Consider the following 17,612-nt stretch of genomic DNA (forward strand, 5'->3'; position numbering starts at 1 on the left):
GTCAGTATTGAGGGAGTGCTGCACTGTCAGAGGATCAGTACTGAGGGAGTGCCGCACTGTCAGAGGGTCAGTACTGAGGGAGTGCCGCACTGTCAGAGGGTCAGTACTGAGGGAGTGCTGCACTGTCAGAGGGTCAGTACTGAGGGAGTGCCGCACTGTCAGAGGGTCAGTACTGAGGGAGTGCTGCACGGTCAGAGGGTCTGTACTGAGGGAGTGCCGCACTGTCAGAGGATCAGTGCTGAAGGAGCGCTGCACGGTCAGAGGGTCAGTGCTGAGGGAGTGCAACACTGTCAGAGGGTCAGGACTGAGGGAGTGCCGCACTGGTAGAGGGTCGGTACTGAGATCGTGCCGCACTGTCAGAGGGTCAGTACTGAGGGAATGCTGCACTGTCAGAGGGTCAGGACTGAGGGAGCTCCGCACTGTCAGAGGATCAGTACTGAGGGAGTGCCGCATTGTCAGAGGGTCAGTACTGAGGGAGTGCCGCACAGTCAGTGGGTCAGTGCTGAGGGAGTGCCGCACTGTCAGAGGGTCAGTACTGAGGGAGTGCCGCACTGTCAGAGGGTCAGTACTGAGGGAGTCCTGCACTGTCAGAGGGCCAGTACTGTGGGAGTGCCGCACTGTCAGAGGGTCAGTACTGAGGGAGTGCTGCACTGTCAGAGGGTTAGTACTGAGGGAGTGCTGCACTGTCAGGGGGTCAGTACTGAGGGAGTGCCGCACTGTCAGAGGGTCAGTACTGAGGGAGCTCCGCACTGACAGAGGGTCAGTACTGAGGGAGCTCCGCACTGTCAGAGGGTCAGTACTGAGGGAGTGCTGCACTGTCAGAGGGTCAGTACTGAGGGAGTGCTGCACTGTCAGGGGGTCAGTACTGAGGGGCTGCTGCACAGTCAGAGGATCAGTACTGAGGGAATGCTGCACTGTCAGATGGTCAGGACTGAGGGAGCTCCGCACTGTCAGAGGATCAGTACTGAGGGAGTGCCGCACTGTCAGAGGGTCAGTGCTGAGCGAGTGCCGCACTGTCAGAGGGTCAGTACTGAGGGAGTGCGGCACTGTCAGAGGGTCAGTACTGAGGGAGTGCTGCACTGTCAGAGGGTCAGTACTGAGGGAGTGCTGCACTGTCAGAGGGTCAGTACTGAGGGAGTGCCGCACTGTCAGCGGGTCAGTACTGAGGGAGTGCTGCACTGTCAGAGGGTCAGTACTGAGGGAGTGCTGCACTGTCAGAGGGTCAGTACTGAGGGAGTGCTGCACTGTCAGAGGGTCAGTACTGAGGGAGTGCCGCACTGTCAGAGGGTCAGTACTGAGGGAGTGCGGCACTGTCAGAGGGTCAGTACTGAGGGAGTGCTGCACTGTCAGAGGGTCAGTACTGAGGGAGTGCTGCACTGTCAGAGGGTCGGTACTGAGGGAGTGCCGCACTGTCAGAGGGTCAGTACTGAGGGAGTGCCGCACTGTCAGAGGGTCAGTACTGAGGGAGTGCTGCACTGTCAGAGGGTCAGTACTGAGGGAGTGCTGCACTGTCAGAGGGTCAGTACTGAGGGAGTGCTGCACTGTCAGAGCGTCAGTACTGAGGGAGCGCCGCACTGTCAAAGGGTCAGTACTGAGGGAGCGCCGCGCTGTCAGAGGGTCAGTACTGAGGGATTGCCGCACTGTCAGAGGGTCAGTACTGAGGGAGTGCTGCACTGTCAGAGGGTCAGTACTGAGGGAGTGCTGCACTGTCAGAGGGTCAGTACTGAGGGAGCGCTGCACTGTCTGAGGGTCAGTACTGAGGGAGTGCCGCACTGTTAGAGGGTCAGCACTGAGGGAGCTCCGCACTGTCAGAGGGTCAGTACTGAGGGAGTGCCGCACTGTCAGAGGGTCAGTACTGAGGGAGTGCCGCACTGTCAGAGCGTCAGTGCTGATGGAGTGCTCTACTGCCAGAGGGTCAGTACTGAGGGAGTGCCGCACTTTCAGAGGGTCAGTACTGAGCGAGTGCCGCACTGTCAGAGGGTCAGTACTGAGGGAGTGCCGCACTGTCAGAGGGTCAGTACTGAGGGAGTGCCGCACTGTCAGAGGGTCAGTACTGAGGGAGTGCTGCACTGTCAGAGGGTCAGTACTGAGGGAGCCCCGCACTGTCAGGGGGTCAGTACTGAGGGAGTGCCGCAGTGTCAGAGGGTCAGTACTGAGGGAGAGCCGCACTGTCAGAGGGTGAGTACTGAGGGAGTGCCGCACTGTCAGAGGGTCAGTACTGAGGGAGAGCCGCACTGTCAGAGGGTCAGTACTGAGGGAGTGCCGCACTGTCAGAGGGTCAGTACTGAGGGAGTGCCGCACTGCCAGAGGGTCAGTACTGAGGGAGTGCTGCACTGTCAGAGGGTCAGTACTGAGGGAGTGCCACACTGTCAGAGGGTCAGTACTGAGGGAGTGCCGCACTGTCAGAGGGTCAGTACTGAGGGAGTGCCACACTGTCAGAGGGTCAGTACTGAGGGAGTGCTGCACTGTCAGAGGGTCAGTACTGAGGGAGTGCCGCACTGTCAGAGGGTCAGTACTGAGGGAGTGCTGCACTGTCAGAGGGTCAGTACTGAGGGAGCTCCGCACTGTCTGAGGGTCAGTACTGAGGGAGTGCTGCACTGACAGAGGGTCAGTACTGAGGGAGCTCTGCACTGTCAGAGGGTCAGTACTGATGGAGTGCTGCACTGACAGTGGGTCAGTACAGAGGGAGCTCCGCACTGTCAGAGGGTCAGTACTGAGGGAGCTCCGCACTGTCAGAGGGTCAGTACTGAGGGAGTGCTGCACTGTCAGAGGGTCAGTACTGAGGGTGTGCTGCACTGTCAGATGGTCAGTACTGAGGGAGTGCTGCATTGTCAGAGGGTCAGTGCTGAGGGAGTGCTGCACTGTCAGAGGGTCAGTACTGAGGGTGTGCTGCACTGTCAGAGGGTCTGTACTGAGTAAGTGCTGCACTGACAGAGGGTCAGTACTGATGGAGTGCCGCACTGTCAGAGGGTCAGTACTGAGGGAGTGGCGCACTGTCCGAGGGTCAGTACTGAGGGAGTGCCGCACTGTCAGAGGGTCAGTACTGAGGGAGTGCCGCACTGTCTGAGGGTCAGTACTGAGGGAGTGCTGCACAGTCAGAGGGTCAGGACTGAGGGAATGCTGCACTGTCAGAGGGTCAGGACTGAGGGAGCTCCGCACTGTCAGAGGATCAGTACTGAGGGAGTGCCGCACTGTCAGAGGGTCAGGACGGAGGGAGCGCCGCACTGTCAGAGAGTCAGTGCTGAGGGAGTGCCGCGCCAGTCAGAGGGTCAGTACTGAGGGAGTGCCGCACTGTCAGAGGGTCAGTACTGAGGGAGTGCCGCACTGTCAGAGGGTCAGTACTGAGGGAGTGCTGCACTGTCAGAGGGTCACTGCTGAGGGAGTGCTGCATTGTCAGACGGTCAGCACTGAGGGAGTGCTGCACTGTCAGAGGGTCAGTGCTGCGGGAGTGCAACACTGTCAGAGGGTCAGTACTGAGGGAGTGCCGCACTGTCAGAGGGTCAGTACTGAGGGAGTGCTGCACTGTCAGAGGGTCAGTACTGAGGGAGTGCCACACTGTCAGAGGGTCAGTACTGAGGAAGCTCCGCACTGACAGAGGATCAGTACTGAGGGAACTCCGCACTGTCAGAGGGTCAGTACTGAGGGAGTGCTGCACTGTCAGAGGGTCGGTACTGAGGGAGCGCCGCACTGTCAGAGGGTTAGTACTGAGGGAGTGCCGCACTGTCAGAGGGTCAGTACTGAGGGAGAGCTGCACTGTCAGAGGGTCAGTACTGAGGGAGTGCCGCACTGTCAGAGGGTCAGTACTGAGGGAGTGCTGCACTGTCATAGAGTCAGTACTGAGGGAGTGCTGCAATGTCAGAGGGTCAGTACTGAGGGAGTGCCGCACTGTCAGAGGGTCAGTACTGAGGGAGTGCCGCACTGTCAGAGAGTCAGTACTGAGGGAGTGCAACACTGTCAGAGGATCAGTACTGAGGGAGTGCCGCACTGTCAGAGGGTCAGTGCTGAGGGAGCTCTGCACGGTCAGAGGGTCAGTGCTGAGGGAGTGCCGCACTGCCAGAGGGTCAGTACTGAGGGAGTGCCGCACTGTCAGAGGGTCAGTGCTGAGGGAGCGCTGCACGGTCAGAGGGTTAGTGCTGAGGGAGTGCCGCACTGTCAGAGGGTCAGTACTGATGGAGTGCCGCACTGTCAGAGGGTCAGTACTGATAGAGTGCTGCACTGTCAGAGGGTCAGTGCTGAGGGAGTGCAACACTGTCAGAGGGTCAGTACTGAGGGAGTGCTGCACTGTCAGAGGGTCAGTACTGATGGAGTGCTGCACTGTCAGAGGGTCAGTGCTGAGGGAGTGCAACACTGTCAGAGGGTCAGTGCTGAGGGAGTGCTGCACTGTCAGAGGGTCAGTACTGAGGGAGTGCCGCACTGTCAGAGGGTCAGGACTGAGGGAGTGCCGCACTGTCAGAGGGTCAGTACTGAGGGAGTGCCGCACTGTCAGAGGGTCAGTACTGAGGGAGTGCTGCACTGTCAGAGGGTCAGTACTGAGGGAGTGCCGCACTGTCAGAGGGTCAGTACTGAGGGAGTGCCGCACTGTCAAAGGGTCAGTACTGAGGGAGTGCCGCACTGTCAGAGGGTCAGTACTGAGGGACTGCCGCACTGTCAGAGGGTCAGTATTGAGGGAGTGCTGCACTGTCAGAGGATCAGTACTGAGGGAGTGCCGCACTGTCAGAGGGTCAGTACTGAGGGAGTGCCGCACTGTCAAAGGGTCAGTACTGAGGGAGTGCCGCACTGTCAGAGGGTCAGTACTGAGGGACTGCCGCACTGTCAGAGGGTCAGTATTGAGGGAGTGCTGCACTGTCAGAGGATCAGTACTGAGGGAGTGCCGCACTGTCAGAGGGTCAGTACTGAGGGAGTGCCGCACTGTCAAAGGGTCAGTACTGAGGGAGTGCCGCACTGTCAGAGGGTCAGTACTGAGGGACTGCCGCACTGTCAGAGGGTCAGTATTGAGGGAGTGCTGCACTGTCAGAGGATCAGTACTGAGGGAGTGCCGCACTGTCAGAGGGTCAGTACTGAGGGAGTGCCGCACTGTCAGAGGGTCAGTACTGAGGGAGTGCTGCACTGTCAGAGGGTCAGTACTGAGGGAGTGCCGCACTGTCAGAGGGTCAGTACTGAGGGAGTGCTGCACGGTCAGAGGGTCTGTACTGAGGGAGTGCCGCACTGTCAGAGGATCAGTGCTGAAGGAGCGCTGCACGGTCAGAGGGTCAGTGCTGAGGGAGTGCAACACTGTCAGAGGGTCAGGACTGAGGGAGTGCCGCACTGGTAGAGGGTCGGTACTGAGATCGTGCCGCACTGTCAGAGGGTCAGTACTGAGGGAATGCTGCACTGTCAGAGGGTCAGGACTGAGGGAGCTCCGCACTGTCAGAGGATCAGTACTGAGGGAGTGCCGCATTGTCAGAGGGTCAGTACTGAGGGAGTGCCGCACAGTCAGTGGGTCAGTGCTGAGGGAGTGCCGCACTGTCAGAGGGTCAGTACTGAGGGAGTGCCGCACTGTCAGAGGGTCAGTACTGAGGGAGTCCTGCACTGTCAGAGGGCCAGTACTGTGGGAGTGCCGCACTGTCAGAGGGTCAGTACTGAGGGAGTGCTGCACTGTCAGAGGGTTAGTACTGAGGGAGTGCTGCACTGTCAGGGGGTCAGTACTGAGGGAGTGCCGCACTGTCAGAGGGTCAGTACTGAGGGAGCTCCGCACTGACAGAGGGTCAGTACTGAGGGAGCTCCGCACTGTCAGAGGGTCAGTACTGAGGGAGTGCTGCACTGTCAGAGGGTCAGTACTGAGGGAGTGCTGCACTGTCAGGGGGTCAGTACTGAGGGGCTGCTGCACAGTCAGAGGATCAGTACTGAGGGAATGCTGCACTGTCAGATGGTCAGGACTGAGGGAGCTCCGCACTGTCAGAGGATCAGTACTGAGGGAGTGCCGCACTGTCAGAGGGTCAGTGCTGAGCGAGTGCCGCACTGTCAGAGGGTCAGTACTGAGGGAGTGCGGCACTGTCAGAGGGTCAGTACTGAGGGAGTGCTGCACTGTCAGAGGGTCAGTACTGAGGGAGTGCTGCACTGTCAGAGGGTCGGTACTGAGGGAGTGCCGCACTGTCAGAGGGTCAGTACTGAGGGAGTGCCGCACTGTCAGTGGGTCAGTGCTGAGGAAGTGCCGCACAGTCAGTGGGTCAGTGCTGAGGGAGTGCCGCACTGTCAGAGGGTCAGTACTGAGGGAGTGCCGCACTGTCAGAGGGTCAGTACTGAGAGAGTGCCGCACTGTCAGAGGGTCAGTACTGAGGGAGTGCCGCACTGTCAGAGGGTCAGTACTGAGGGAGTGCCGCACTGTCAGAGGGTCAGTACTGAGGGAGTGCCGCATTGTCAGAGGGTCAGTACTGAGGGACTGCCGCACTGTCAGAGGGTCAGTACTGAGGGAGTGCTGCACTGTCAGAGGGTCAGTACTGAGGGAGTGCTGCACTGTCAGTGGGTCAGTACTGAGGGAGTGCCGCACTGTCAGAGGGTCAGTACTGAGGGGCTGCTGCACAGTCAGAGGGTCAGTACTGAGGGAGTGCTGCACTGTTAGTGGGTCAGTACTGAGGGAGTGCTGCTCTGTTAGTGGGTTGGTACTGAGGGAGTCCTGCATTGCCTTTCCAATGCTGTCTTTCCAGTTGTGTTTTTTGTGATGCTGTTATCAGGGTGGGTGTTGTAATGTTCACAAAAACCACAGAAGCTAAGTTCAATAACAAAGCTGACATCTATTACACTACTTATTCAACCTCGACCACTTACTCCTACAGCAAGTAGTAATCTACAATCTACACTCTACTGCCACTAGTCTCTGCACTGTATCTATAACTCTCCTCTGCCCTCTCTCTCGCCGTCTCCCAGAAGCCTGAGAGTCAGTGCTTTATGTAGTTCTACATCTAGCTCCATCTAGTGGTCAATTATGATATTACATTAACCCTTTGTATTCGAGGCATTCTACATAATGTCACACCAGTGACACATGAAACTGATGTCTCATTTGCCATCTCACGTGTCTGTAACAGGTCCTGGGGCCACTATTCGGCAGAAGTGCTGGCGGATTCTCCCCGGTGTCCTGGTCAACATTTATCCCCAGTTAAACCCCCAGAAACACATTATCTGCCCAACATCGCATTAGTGTGTGGGTAAGGTTTCCTTAATTACAGCATAACTACACTTCAAAATGTGTCTCCTCGATTGGAACCCTGGGGTACTGAAGGATGATCGGATCAAAAGTTATTTTCTCCTCTCTCACAATGATGCCTGGACCAAACGTGACCGCCGCGGTGAATGTCAGATATCCATCATAGACTGGAATCATCAAATCCCAACAGTGCAGAAGGAGGCCATTCAGCCCATCGAGCCTGCACCGACCCACCCAGGCCCAGACCCCCCCTCCCCCCCTGTCCCCGTGACCTGGCAATTCCATCCTGGCCAACCCACCTAACCTGCACATCCTGTGAAAAGGCTGGAGTGAGGCTCCGGGTTGAGTAATGAGACATGCCTCAGTGACGGCTCAGGCTTTGTCACCCTCTGATGTACGTCAGCTCATTTTGGTTGATCAGAATTAAATAGAAAACCGGGGCAGGGCAAGAGAGCGAGAGAGAGATGCCACCAGAGATCTGATCCAATCGCACGCAGGCAGGCTGTCATCCGCTGGGACTTTTCCAAATCTTTGCCTGATCAAGGACAGGGCAGCTTTAAGAATCAGTTAAAAGGGTTCTCTCTTTTGCCTGGCGAGGCACACACGCTCTCTCTCTTTCTCTCTGTCTCCAAGTACAGCACAGCCCACAACAACATCACAATCCACAGTGTGTACAGACAACCCCAGTCAAGGAGAATGTTCAGTTCCTGGGTGGAAGTTATCCTAATCCTCTCCGGTAAGGAATCATCGCTTCTCGTTTGGGGACATTTATTTAATTTGGGCTGCTGCTGATGGGGGGCTGGCAAATGCTGTTTCTGTCCTCAGTGTGTTGTGTGGATTGGCGTTGACGGAATCTCACCCACAGGGGCAAGCCAGTACCTGTGCGTTTTGCAGTTCGTATTTCCTGCCCTTCCCAGAACAGCCGGTTTCGTCCGGGACAGAGAGGATTGCGGGCTGCGGTCCTGCTCAGCTGGCGGGCCAGGCATCTTCCCCCCTCGTTCAAGAAGCTGGAGAAATCTCCAGTCAGCCGGCGAATTGAACCAAGTAGCTCCGGGGGACAGCAGAGTGCGGGCGACCTCCGCTCTGCAAATAGGATTTAAATCACCGGCTCGTTAGCAGGAAGCGGCTGCAGGCCGATTATCGACTGTGGAAACTGCCATCCAGGAAGGCTGACTGGGAAGGATGGGGCTGGTTTAGCACAGGGCTAAATCGCTGGCTTTGAAAGCAGACCAAGGCAGGCCAGCAGCGCGGGTTCAATTCCCGTACCAGCCTCCCCGAACAGGCGCCGGAATGTGGCGACTAGGGGCTTTTCACAGTAACTTCATTTGAAGCCTACTTGTGACAATAAGCGATTTTCATTTCATTTTCATATTGTCAAACCGGAATGTCGATTGCCCTGTTCCCCAAGACAGCGAGCAGGTAGTTCCCCGGGGTTGTCTGGGGAGAGCCTTTGCCTGGGAGCAGGATTGAAGTGAATTCTTTCTGACAGAGCTCTGTTTCCGGCCCAGCTGCGGTGAATGTTCCTCACTCTCAGTGAATTCTCTGGGAGTTTGGGAGAGCAGACTCTCCTCTTTCTCAGCTGGGGCAGGGCGGGGGGAGGGTTAAAAGCCCACATTTAATGCCCAGAGTTGACAGTGGGGCTCCCCCCCCCCCCCCCCCCGAACTCTAAAAGGGTCAAACCCTGTGTGTGTGAGGCTGCAGGTTAAGCAGTAACCTGGCGAAGGGGGATATTGGGCTCAGGACATTCTCAAGCACTTCACAGTCTCTCAGGTGGTTCTGAAGTGCAGTCAGGGTGGGAAGCCCTGCGCTCTGAAACCTCGATCGTGGCATCCTCGGAGCTCTCCTCCGAGGTGTTCTCCTGGGAGGCCGCCGCCCGGGATGGGTTAGCTCCGTCGGCTGGAGGACCTGCGGGAGAATGGTCATGTGGTCAGTGGGAGGGATGGATCAGTCAGTAAGGCAATAACAAGAGGTTCCTCACCTCTGCAGCGTCCGCCAGCCTCCGCGTTGGTGACCACCTGGCCCTCGGCCACCCCAGTCACCCCCAGGGCCCGCTCCTCAAAGGAGATGAAGTTTCTTATGTCCGGCACCCCACCGCCAGTCTGGGCCCTCTCCCACCGATTGGGGGAGAGCTTTTCCTGCGGAAACGCAGAGGGGGGTGTCGTTAGCCAGGCGCGTGGTGGGGGGGGCGGGTGGGGGGGGTGGAGGGTAGGGGGTCGCATGCGCAGTTTGGGGGTGGATGTCTGCATGGGGGTGGAAAGGTTTCATTGGGAGGGGGGTTCGTACTGACTCGTACTGCCCCGGTGTACCGGCACTCGCGGCCTGTCCTCCTGGCTACACTCCCGGCGCTCACAGCCTCGTCCCGGGCAGCACTCCCAGACCCTCGGGGGAAACAGGACATCCCTCCTGGCCCTCACTGCATCTCGGAGCCTCCCCGATCAGCGCCCCCGAATCTTGGGGGCCTGTCTGCTGGGCGCCATTGGTTTCCGAGCTGGCTGGGATTGGCTGAGCTGCTCGACCCTGTCAGCGGGGGCGCTCTTGAGCGGGTGCAGGTGAAGCCGTTGGCCTCCTCACGGTCTGTCGGGATTCGAGGATTCCATGATCCCTCTCTCTCTGTGTGATGATATTAGATGTCTGCAGGATTGGGTCAGGAACGTTCTCCAGCATTGTGTGGATCTTCCCGTACGCCTCTTTCCCCATCAGCCGCCCCAGAGACGCCAACCCTGTGGTCTCACTTGACCCCAGAAGGTCTTGACTGAGTTCAGTGAGATCTGGGGACTGTTGGCTGATGGGCCATTTCGTCACGGTTCGGGGGTGGAGGGGTGGCAGAGCGTGGGGGCAGCTTCACTGGACAGTGGTCCAGAGCGGGACTACTTGGCCAAGCCTCTCTCTGAGGCCTTCCCCTTGCTTGCAAACGTGCCGCATCATCACTTGCGCTGTTTGAGTTTTCTCCTGGGTCTGTTAGTCATCAACCCCGGGCTCGGGGGAGTGCATTTGAGATGGTGTCTGAATGATATCCCAATGAGGCCCCCTCCCCCCCTCGAAAGGAGCTGAGTCACTGAGCGGTGATGCAAATTCCCTCCTGGGTCATGAGATCAGGGCCGAGCCCTGAGCTCAGTCCCACAAAGCAAATCACCAAGCCTTTTGGTGCGAGCCCACCTGCAATACGATGTGGCTCTCCTTCCCCGAGGCGACATACCAGCCCTGCGGGGGGGGGGGGGGGGGGGGGGGGGGGGGGGGGAAGGTTCAGCGGGCGGGATGCTGGGTTGACAAGCTTGTTCTCAGGTGGCAGGCTGAGGAAATTGGGTCTCCGCAGCTCAGAAGGATGTGAGGTTGTCTGATCGAAGCACAAAGATCGGGAAAGGGCTTGAGGGGGGGGGGGTTACACGGAGAGGCTGTTTCCCCCTGGCTGTCCGCGAGAGAACAAGGGTGCGCTCCCAGAACCAGGGCCGAGAAATGCCCTCATTCTGGGGCTGATAGCCTTTGGCATTCCCCAGCCCAGAGACGCTCCTCCGTCGAGTGTATTCAAGACTCGGATCAAGATCTTTCTGTGACGAGGAAATGGGGTTTTTTGTCAATGGCGGGCCAGTGTCCAGGCTGCTGAATGGCCTCTTTCTGTGCCGTGAGTGCGATGGGGATGGCTTGTTGATGGACCCAGTGGTCATTTTCTTGTCCATTCATTTGACAATGTCGCTGTGGCTAGGCCGCCATTTATTGCCCATTCCGAACTGCCTCTCGAGAAGGGGGTGGTGAGCCGCCTTCTCGGACCCACCGCTGTCCACGCGGTGTAGGTACACCCACAGTGCTGTCAGGGAGGGAGCTCCAGGATCTGCACCCAGCGACAATGTGGGGTCGGCCGACGTATTCCCAAGTCGGGGCGACGTTCAGGGTTTTGAACAAACTCGGGAAAGGAATGGGCAGAGGCAGATTGATTTGGCGCGGCAGAGAAAGTGGTTCTGGATCAATTGTGTTCCCATTGCTATCCCGTCCGGCCCGGCACCTTGGAGATCATTTACGTATTTGTGTATATCCTGTGTTTTTTCGTGTCTGGACTGTACGCAGAAGAATACTTTTCACTGTACCTCGGTACACGTGACGATAAACAAATCCAATGCAAATCGACAGTGATTTCTGTCGGAGTTCAGACCAGGATTGAATTCCGACTGCCGCAGATTTCATCCCAACATGTTTTTCGCAGGTGGCACGGTTCAAAGAGAATATTCACGATCATTCCCAGTGAGATGTTTGGGATTTTGTTTGAAGAGGAAGTACGGAGACGAGATTGAGGAAGGGGCTGTCTTGTACGTTGTTCCTGCTGCAGGATGGAATGAGACCTCAGCTCAGTGAGGCCAGCTTGAAGGATCAGCACTCGAATGTGTTCTGATTGTCTTTGCTGTCAGGATGACTTATCTCGGTCTCCGTACCCCCCCCCCCCCACACACTCGCTGTCAACACTGATCAGACAGAGACTGATGTTTCCCCAGGGAGACAATGTTAAATAAAGACAGCAACAACCTGACCGACCGGTATCAGTGGACCTGCGGCAAATGGGAGAATGCTCGCTCCTCGCCCTCCCTCTCTCATTTCAGCTTATCTGAAAGACGACACCTCCGGTAAGACATTAAACTGAGGCCAGTTGTCTCCTCTCAGAGGGGCAGGAGGCACTCGTCCAGGGGCCCACGTTCATTGTCAATGAAGGCGGTTCCCTCCTCGCTCACAAGAATATCTGCTCCAGGCAGCGGGTTTAATTCCGGTTAAGAAATCGTGAAAGCGAACTTGCGAATGAACGAGCAGACCCATCAGGAACAGGAGCGAGGCCGCTCGGCCCCTCGAGTCTGCTCTGTCGTTCAATAACATCGGGGCCGATCTGAGTGTCACCTCTGCCTTAAAACTATTCAGAGTCTGCTTCCATTGCCCTTTGAGGAAGAGAGTTCCCGAGACTCTCTGAGAGATTCTCCTCATCTCTGGCTCCCCCCGGGCGACCCCTTATTTTTACTCAGTCCCCGTTCCCCCCCCCCGTTTGAGATTCTCTGACAGATTGGGAGTTGATCTCTCCGCTTCTCCCTCCTGATCCCCGTTGCCGTGGATCCGGGGAAGTGGGATAAGAGGGACAGAAATTCAGATTGCGGCTCTGGGTTTTCCTGTCCTGTGCCTGCTGGGTGCCTGTGCGGGCTTTGTGTGTGGAGTTCTCCCTGCCTCAGAGCTGGCTCCGGGGAGGGAGGGGCTTGGTGGCAGAGCCTTGTCGACGGCATCAGGAGCAGCGTTCTTCCGCGCTCGCCATGACTGACGGCACGGTGAAGCCCCTGTTTCCCCCGGAATGGCCGCCGGTCACCGCCCTTCAATCCAGCTGTTTCGGGGACACGGTCTTCATTCCACTGGGGTGGAAAGTTCCAGGATTCTGGCCAGTGGTGACAGTGGCTGGATGGGTCACGCGCCCAGCTCTGAGGTCCTGCCAGAGACCTGAGTCTGGACTCGGGGGGGCCTAGGGCCATCCCATGGTGAGGTACCCTCAATAACGCGCCTGGAGTGTAAACGGTAAAGAAGGCTTGAATAAACTAAGAACTAGGCTCGAGCCGAGACGTGTGCTAACTGCTGCACTGCCCACAAGGCGGCCCCTTGTATACGGCTCCCAGATGGGCGGAGTTCCCCAGGGTTCCAAGCCCCGTCTTAAAGGGGACATCACCTCACATGGTGACAAGGGTACAGTGTTCCAGTAACCGTTCATCACACGTGGCTACTGTTCAAGAAAGGTCAGTATACTGGCCAACCTTTATCCCTCGACCAGCAACACACTCAAGCGGACTCTCTATTGTACTTTGTGGGATCGTGCTGTGTAAAGGACTGGCTCTCAGTTTCCCTGTGTCACAGTCACTGCACCCGGATGTGAGGTGATCTGGGATGTGGGGCCTGCTCGATATGCGGATGCAGGGCCTTCCTTCCATTGTGGACAACCGGCAGGCAGGTTGGGGGAGTGTGCAGCACGGCGCAGTGGTCTCTGGCGGGGCGCAGTGGTCTCTGGTGGGGTGCAGCGGTCTCTGGCGGGGTGCAGCGGTCTCTGGCGAGGTGCAGCGGTCTCTGGCAGGGTGCAGCGGTCACTGGCGGGGTGCAGTGGTCTCTGGCGGGGTGCAGCGGTCTCTGGCGGGGTGCAACGGTCACTGGCGGGGTGCAGCGGTCACTGGCAGGGTGCAGCGGTCACTGGCGGGGTGCAGCGGTCTCTGGCGGGGTGCAGCGGTCACTGGCGGGGTGCAGCGGTCACTGGCAGGGTGCAGCGGTCACTGGCGGGGTGCAGCGGTCACTGGCGGGGTGCAGCGGTCTCTGGCGGGGTGCAGCGGTCTCTGGCGGGGTGCAGCGGTCACTGGCAGGGTGCAGCGGTCACTGGCGGGGTGCAGCGGTCACTGGCGGGGTGCAGTGGTCACTGGCAGGGTGCAGCGGTCTCTGGCGGGGTGCAGCGGTCTCTGGCGGGGTGCAGCGGTCACTGGCGGGGTGCAGCGGTCTCTGGCGGGGTGCAGTGGTCACTGGCAGGGTGCAGCGGTCACTGGCGGGGTGCAGCGGTCACTGGCGGGGTGCAGCGGTCACTGGCGGGGTGCAGCGGTCTCTGGCGGGGTGCAGCGGTCACTGGCAGGGTGCAGTGGTCTCTGGCGGGGTGCAGCGGTCTCTGGCGGGGTGCAGCGGTCTCTGGCGGGGTGCAGCGGTCACTGGCGGGGTGCAGCGGTCACTGGCGGGGTGCAGCGGTCACTGGCGGGGTGCAGCGGTCTCTGGCGGGGTGCAGCGGTCTCTGGCGGGGTGCAGCGGTCACTGGCGGGGTGCAGCGGTCACTGGCGGGGTGCAGCGGTCACTGGCGGGGTGCAGCGGTCACTGGCCGGGTGCAGCGGTCACTGGCAGGGTGCAGCGGTCTCTGGCGGGGTGCAGCGGTCTCTGGCGGGGTGCAGCGGTCTCTGGCGGGGTGCAGCGGTCACTGGCGGGGTGCAGTGGTCACTGGCAGGGTGCAGTGGTCACTGGCGGGGTGCAGCGGTCTCTGGCGGGGTGCAGCGGTCTCTGGCGGGGTGCAGCGGTCACTGGCCGGGTGCAGCGGTCACTGGCAGGGTGCAGCGGTCTCTGGCGGGGTGCAGCGGTCACTGGCAGGGTGCAGCGGTCTCTGGCGGGGTGCAGTGGTCTCTGGCGGGGTGCAGCGGTCTCTGGCGGGGTGCAGTGGTCTCTGGCGGGGTGCAGCGGTCACTGGCGGGGTGCAGTGGTCTCTGGCGGGGTGCAGCGGTCTCTGGCGGGGTGCAGCGGTCTCTGGCGGGGTGCAGTGGTCTCTGGCGGGGTGCAGTGGTCTCTGGCGGGGTGCAGCGGTCACTGGCGGGGTGCAGCGGTCTCTGGCGGGGTGCAGCGGTCACTGGCGGGGTGCAGCGGTCACTGGCGGGTTGCAGCGGTCACTGGCGGGGTGCAGAGGTCACTGGCGGGGTGCAGCGGTCTCTGGCGGGGTGCAGCGGTCACTGGCGGGTTGCAGCGGTCACTGGCGGGTTGCAGTGGTCTCTGGCGGGGTGCAGCGGTCTCTGGCGGGGTGCAGCGGTCTCTGGCGGGGTGCAGCGGTCACTGGCAGGGTGCAGCGGTCTCTGGCGGGGTGCAGAGGTCACTGTCGGGGTGCAGCGGTCTCTGGCGGGGTGCAGCGGTCACTGGCGGGGTGCATCGGTCTCTGGCGGGGTTCAGCGGTCTCTGGCGGGGTGCAGCGGTCACTGGCGGGGTGCAGCGGTCACTGGCGGGTTGCAGCGGTCACTGGCGGGGTGCAGCGGTCTCTGGCGGGGTGCAGAGGTCACTGTCGGGGTGCAGCGGTCTCTGGCGGGGTGCAGCGGTCACTGGCGGGGTGCAGCGGTCTCTGGCGGGGTGCAGCGGTCTCTGGCGGGGTGCAGCGGTCACTGGCGGGGTGCAGCGGTCTCTGGCGGGGTGCAGCGGTCTCTGGCGGGGTGCAGCGGTCACTGGCAGGGTGCAGCGGTCTCTGGCGGGGTGCAGCGGTCACTGGCGGGGTGCAGCGGTCACTGGCGGGGTGCAGAGGTCACTGGCGGGGTGCAGAGGTCACTGGCGGGGTGCAGAGGTCACTGGCGGGGTGCAGCGGTCACTGGCGGGGTGCAGCGGTCTCTGGCGGGGTGCAGCGGTCTCTGGCGGGGTGCAGCGGTCACTGGCGGGGTGCAGCGGTCACTGGCGGGGTGCAGAGATCACTGGCGGGGTGCAGAGGTCTCTGGCAGGGAGCAGTGGTCTCTGGCGGGGTGCAGCGGTCTCTGGCGGGGTGCAGCGGTCTCTGGCGGGGTGCAGAGGTCTCTGGCGGGGTGCAGTGGTCACTGGCGGGGTGCAGTGGTCTCTGGCGGGGTGCAGCGGTCACTGGCGGGGTGCAGCGGTCTCTGGCGGGGTGCAGCGGTCTCTGGCGGGGTGCAGCGGTCTCTGGCGGGGTGCAGTGGTCACTGGCGGGGTGCAGTGGTCTCTGGCGGGGTGCAGCGGTCACTGGCGGGTTGCAGTGGTCTCTGGCGGGGTGCAGCGGTCTCTGGCGGGGTGCAGAGGTCTCTGGCGGGGTGCAGTGGTCTCTGGCGGGGTGCAGAGGTCTCTGGCGGGGTGCAGCGGTCTCTGGCGGGGTGCAGAGGTCTCTGGCGGGGTGCAGAGGTCTCTGGCGGGGTGCAGTGGTCACTGGCGGGGTGCAGCGGTCTCTGGCGGGGTGCAGCGGTCACTGGCGGGGTGCAGAGGTCTCTGGCGGGGTGCAGTGGTCTCTGGCGGGGTGCAGCGGTCACTGGCGGGGTGCAGCGGTCTCTGGCGGGGTGCAGCGGTCACTGGCGGGGTGCAGCGGTCACTGGCAGGGTGCAGCGGTCTCTGGCGGGGTGCAGCGGTCTCTGGCGGGGTGCAGCGGTCTCTGGCGGGGTGCAGTGGTCACTGGCGGGGTGCAGCGGTCTCTGGCGGGGTGCAGCGGTCACTGGCGGGGTGCAGAGGTCACTGGCGGGGTGCAGCGGTCTCTGGCGGGGTGCAGCGGTCACTGGCGGGGTGCAGCGGTCACTGGCGGGTTGCAGCAGTCTCTGGCAGGGTGCAGCGGTCTCTGGCGGGGTGCAGAGGTCACTGGCGGGGTGCAGAGGTCACTGGCGGGGTGCAGCAGTCTCTGGCAGGGTGCAGCGGTCTCTGGCGGGGTGCAGCGGTCACTGGCGGGTTGCAGCGGTCACTGGCGGGGTGCAGAGGTCACTGGCGGGGTGCAGCGGTCTCTGGCGGGGTGCAGCGGTCTCTGGCGGGGTGCAGCGGTCTCTGGCGGGGTGCAGCGGTCACTGGCAGGGTGCAGCGGTCTCTGGCGGGGTGCAGAGGTCACTGTCGGGGTGCAGCGGTCTCTGGCGGGGTGCAGCGGTCACTGGCGGGGTGCAGCGGTCTCTGGCGGGGTGCAGCGGTCTCTGGCGGGGTGCAGCGGTCACTGGCGGGGTGCAGCGGTCACTGGCGGGTTGCAGCGGTCACTGGCGGGGTGCAGCGGTCTCTGGCGGGGTGCAGAGGTCACTGTCGGGGTGCAGCGGTCTCTGGCGGGGTGCAGCGGTCACTGGCGGGGTGCAGCGGTCTCTGGCGGGGTGCAGCGGTCTCTGGCGGGGTGCAGCGGTCTCTGGCGGGGTGCAGCGGTCTCTGGCGGGGTGCAGCGGTCACTGGCAGGGTGCAGCGGTCTCTGGCGGGGTGCAGCGGTCACTGGCGGGGTGCAGCGGTCACTGGCGGGGTGCAGAGGTCACTGGCGGGGTGCAGAGGTCACTGGCGGGGTGCAGAGGTCACTGGCGGGGTGCAGCGGTCACTGGCGGGGTGCAGCGGTCTCTGGCGGGGTGCAGCGGTCTCTGGCGGGGTGCAGCGGTCACTGGCGGGGTGCAGCGGTCACTGGCGGGGTGCAGAGGTCACTGGCGGGGTGCAGAGGTCACTGGCGGGGTGCAGAGGTCACTGGCGGGGTGCAGCGGTCTCTGGCGGGGTGCAGCGGTCTCTGGCGGGGTGCAGCGGTCTCTGGCGGGGTGCAGCGGTCACTGGCGGGTTGCAGCGGTCTCTGGCGGGGTGCAGCGGTCTCTGGCGGGGTGCAGCGGTCACTGGCGGGGTGCAGCGGTCTCTGGCGGGGTGCAGAGGTCTCTGGCAGGGTGCAGTGGTCTCTGGCGGGGTGCAGCGGTCTCTGGCGGGGTGCAGCGGTCTCTGGCGGGGTGCAGAGGTCTCTGGCGGGGTGCAGTGGTCACTGGCGGGGTGCAGCGGTCTCTGGCGGGGTGCAGAGGTCTCTGGCAGGGTGCAGTGGTCTCTGGCGGGGTGCAGCGGTCTCTGGCGGGGTGCAGCGGTCTCTGGCGGGGTGCAGAGGTCTCTGGCGGGGTGCAGTGGTCTCTGGCGGGGTGCAGCGGTCACTGGCGGGGTGCAGCGGTCTCTGGCGGGGTGCAGCGGTCTCTGGCGGGGTGCAGCGGTCACTGGCAGGGTGCAGCGG

The 17,612-nt window shown here is 61.3% G+C and overlaps 1 protein-coding gene across 1 annotated transcript in view; it reads left to right on the forward strand.

Annotated features, from left to right (window-relative positions):
- Positions 1-7,586: 7,586 nt before the first annotated feature.
- Positions 7,587-17,612, forward strand: part of tgfa (transforming growth factor, alpha) — a 33,517-nt gene continuing 23,491 nt past the window's right edge. Inside the window, exon 1 of the mRNA XM_072485577.1 lies at positions 7,587-7,919. Within this exon, the coding sequence (XP_072341678.1) occupies positions 7,880-7,919 (40 nt within the window). The 5' untranslated portion in view covers positions 7,587-7,879. The remainder of the gene's footprint in view (positions 7,920-17,612) is intronic.

Source organism: Scyliorhinus torazame, chromosome 20, assembly GCF_047496885.1.
Source record: "Scyliorhinus torazame isolate Kashiwa2021f chromosome 20, sScyTor2.1, whole genome shotgun sequence".
Classification (NCBI taxonomy): domain Eukaryota; kingdom Metazoa; phylum Chordata; class Chondrichthyes; order Carcharhiniformes; family Scyliorhinidae; genus Scyliorhinus; species Scyliorhinus torazame.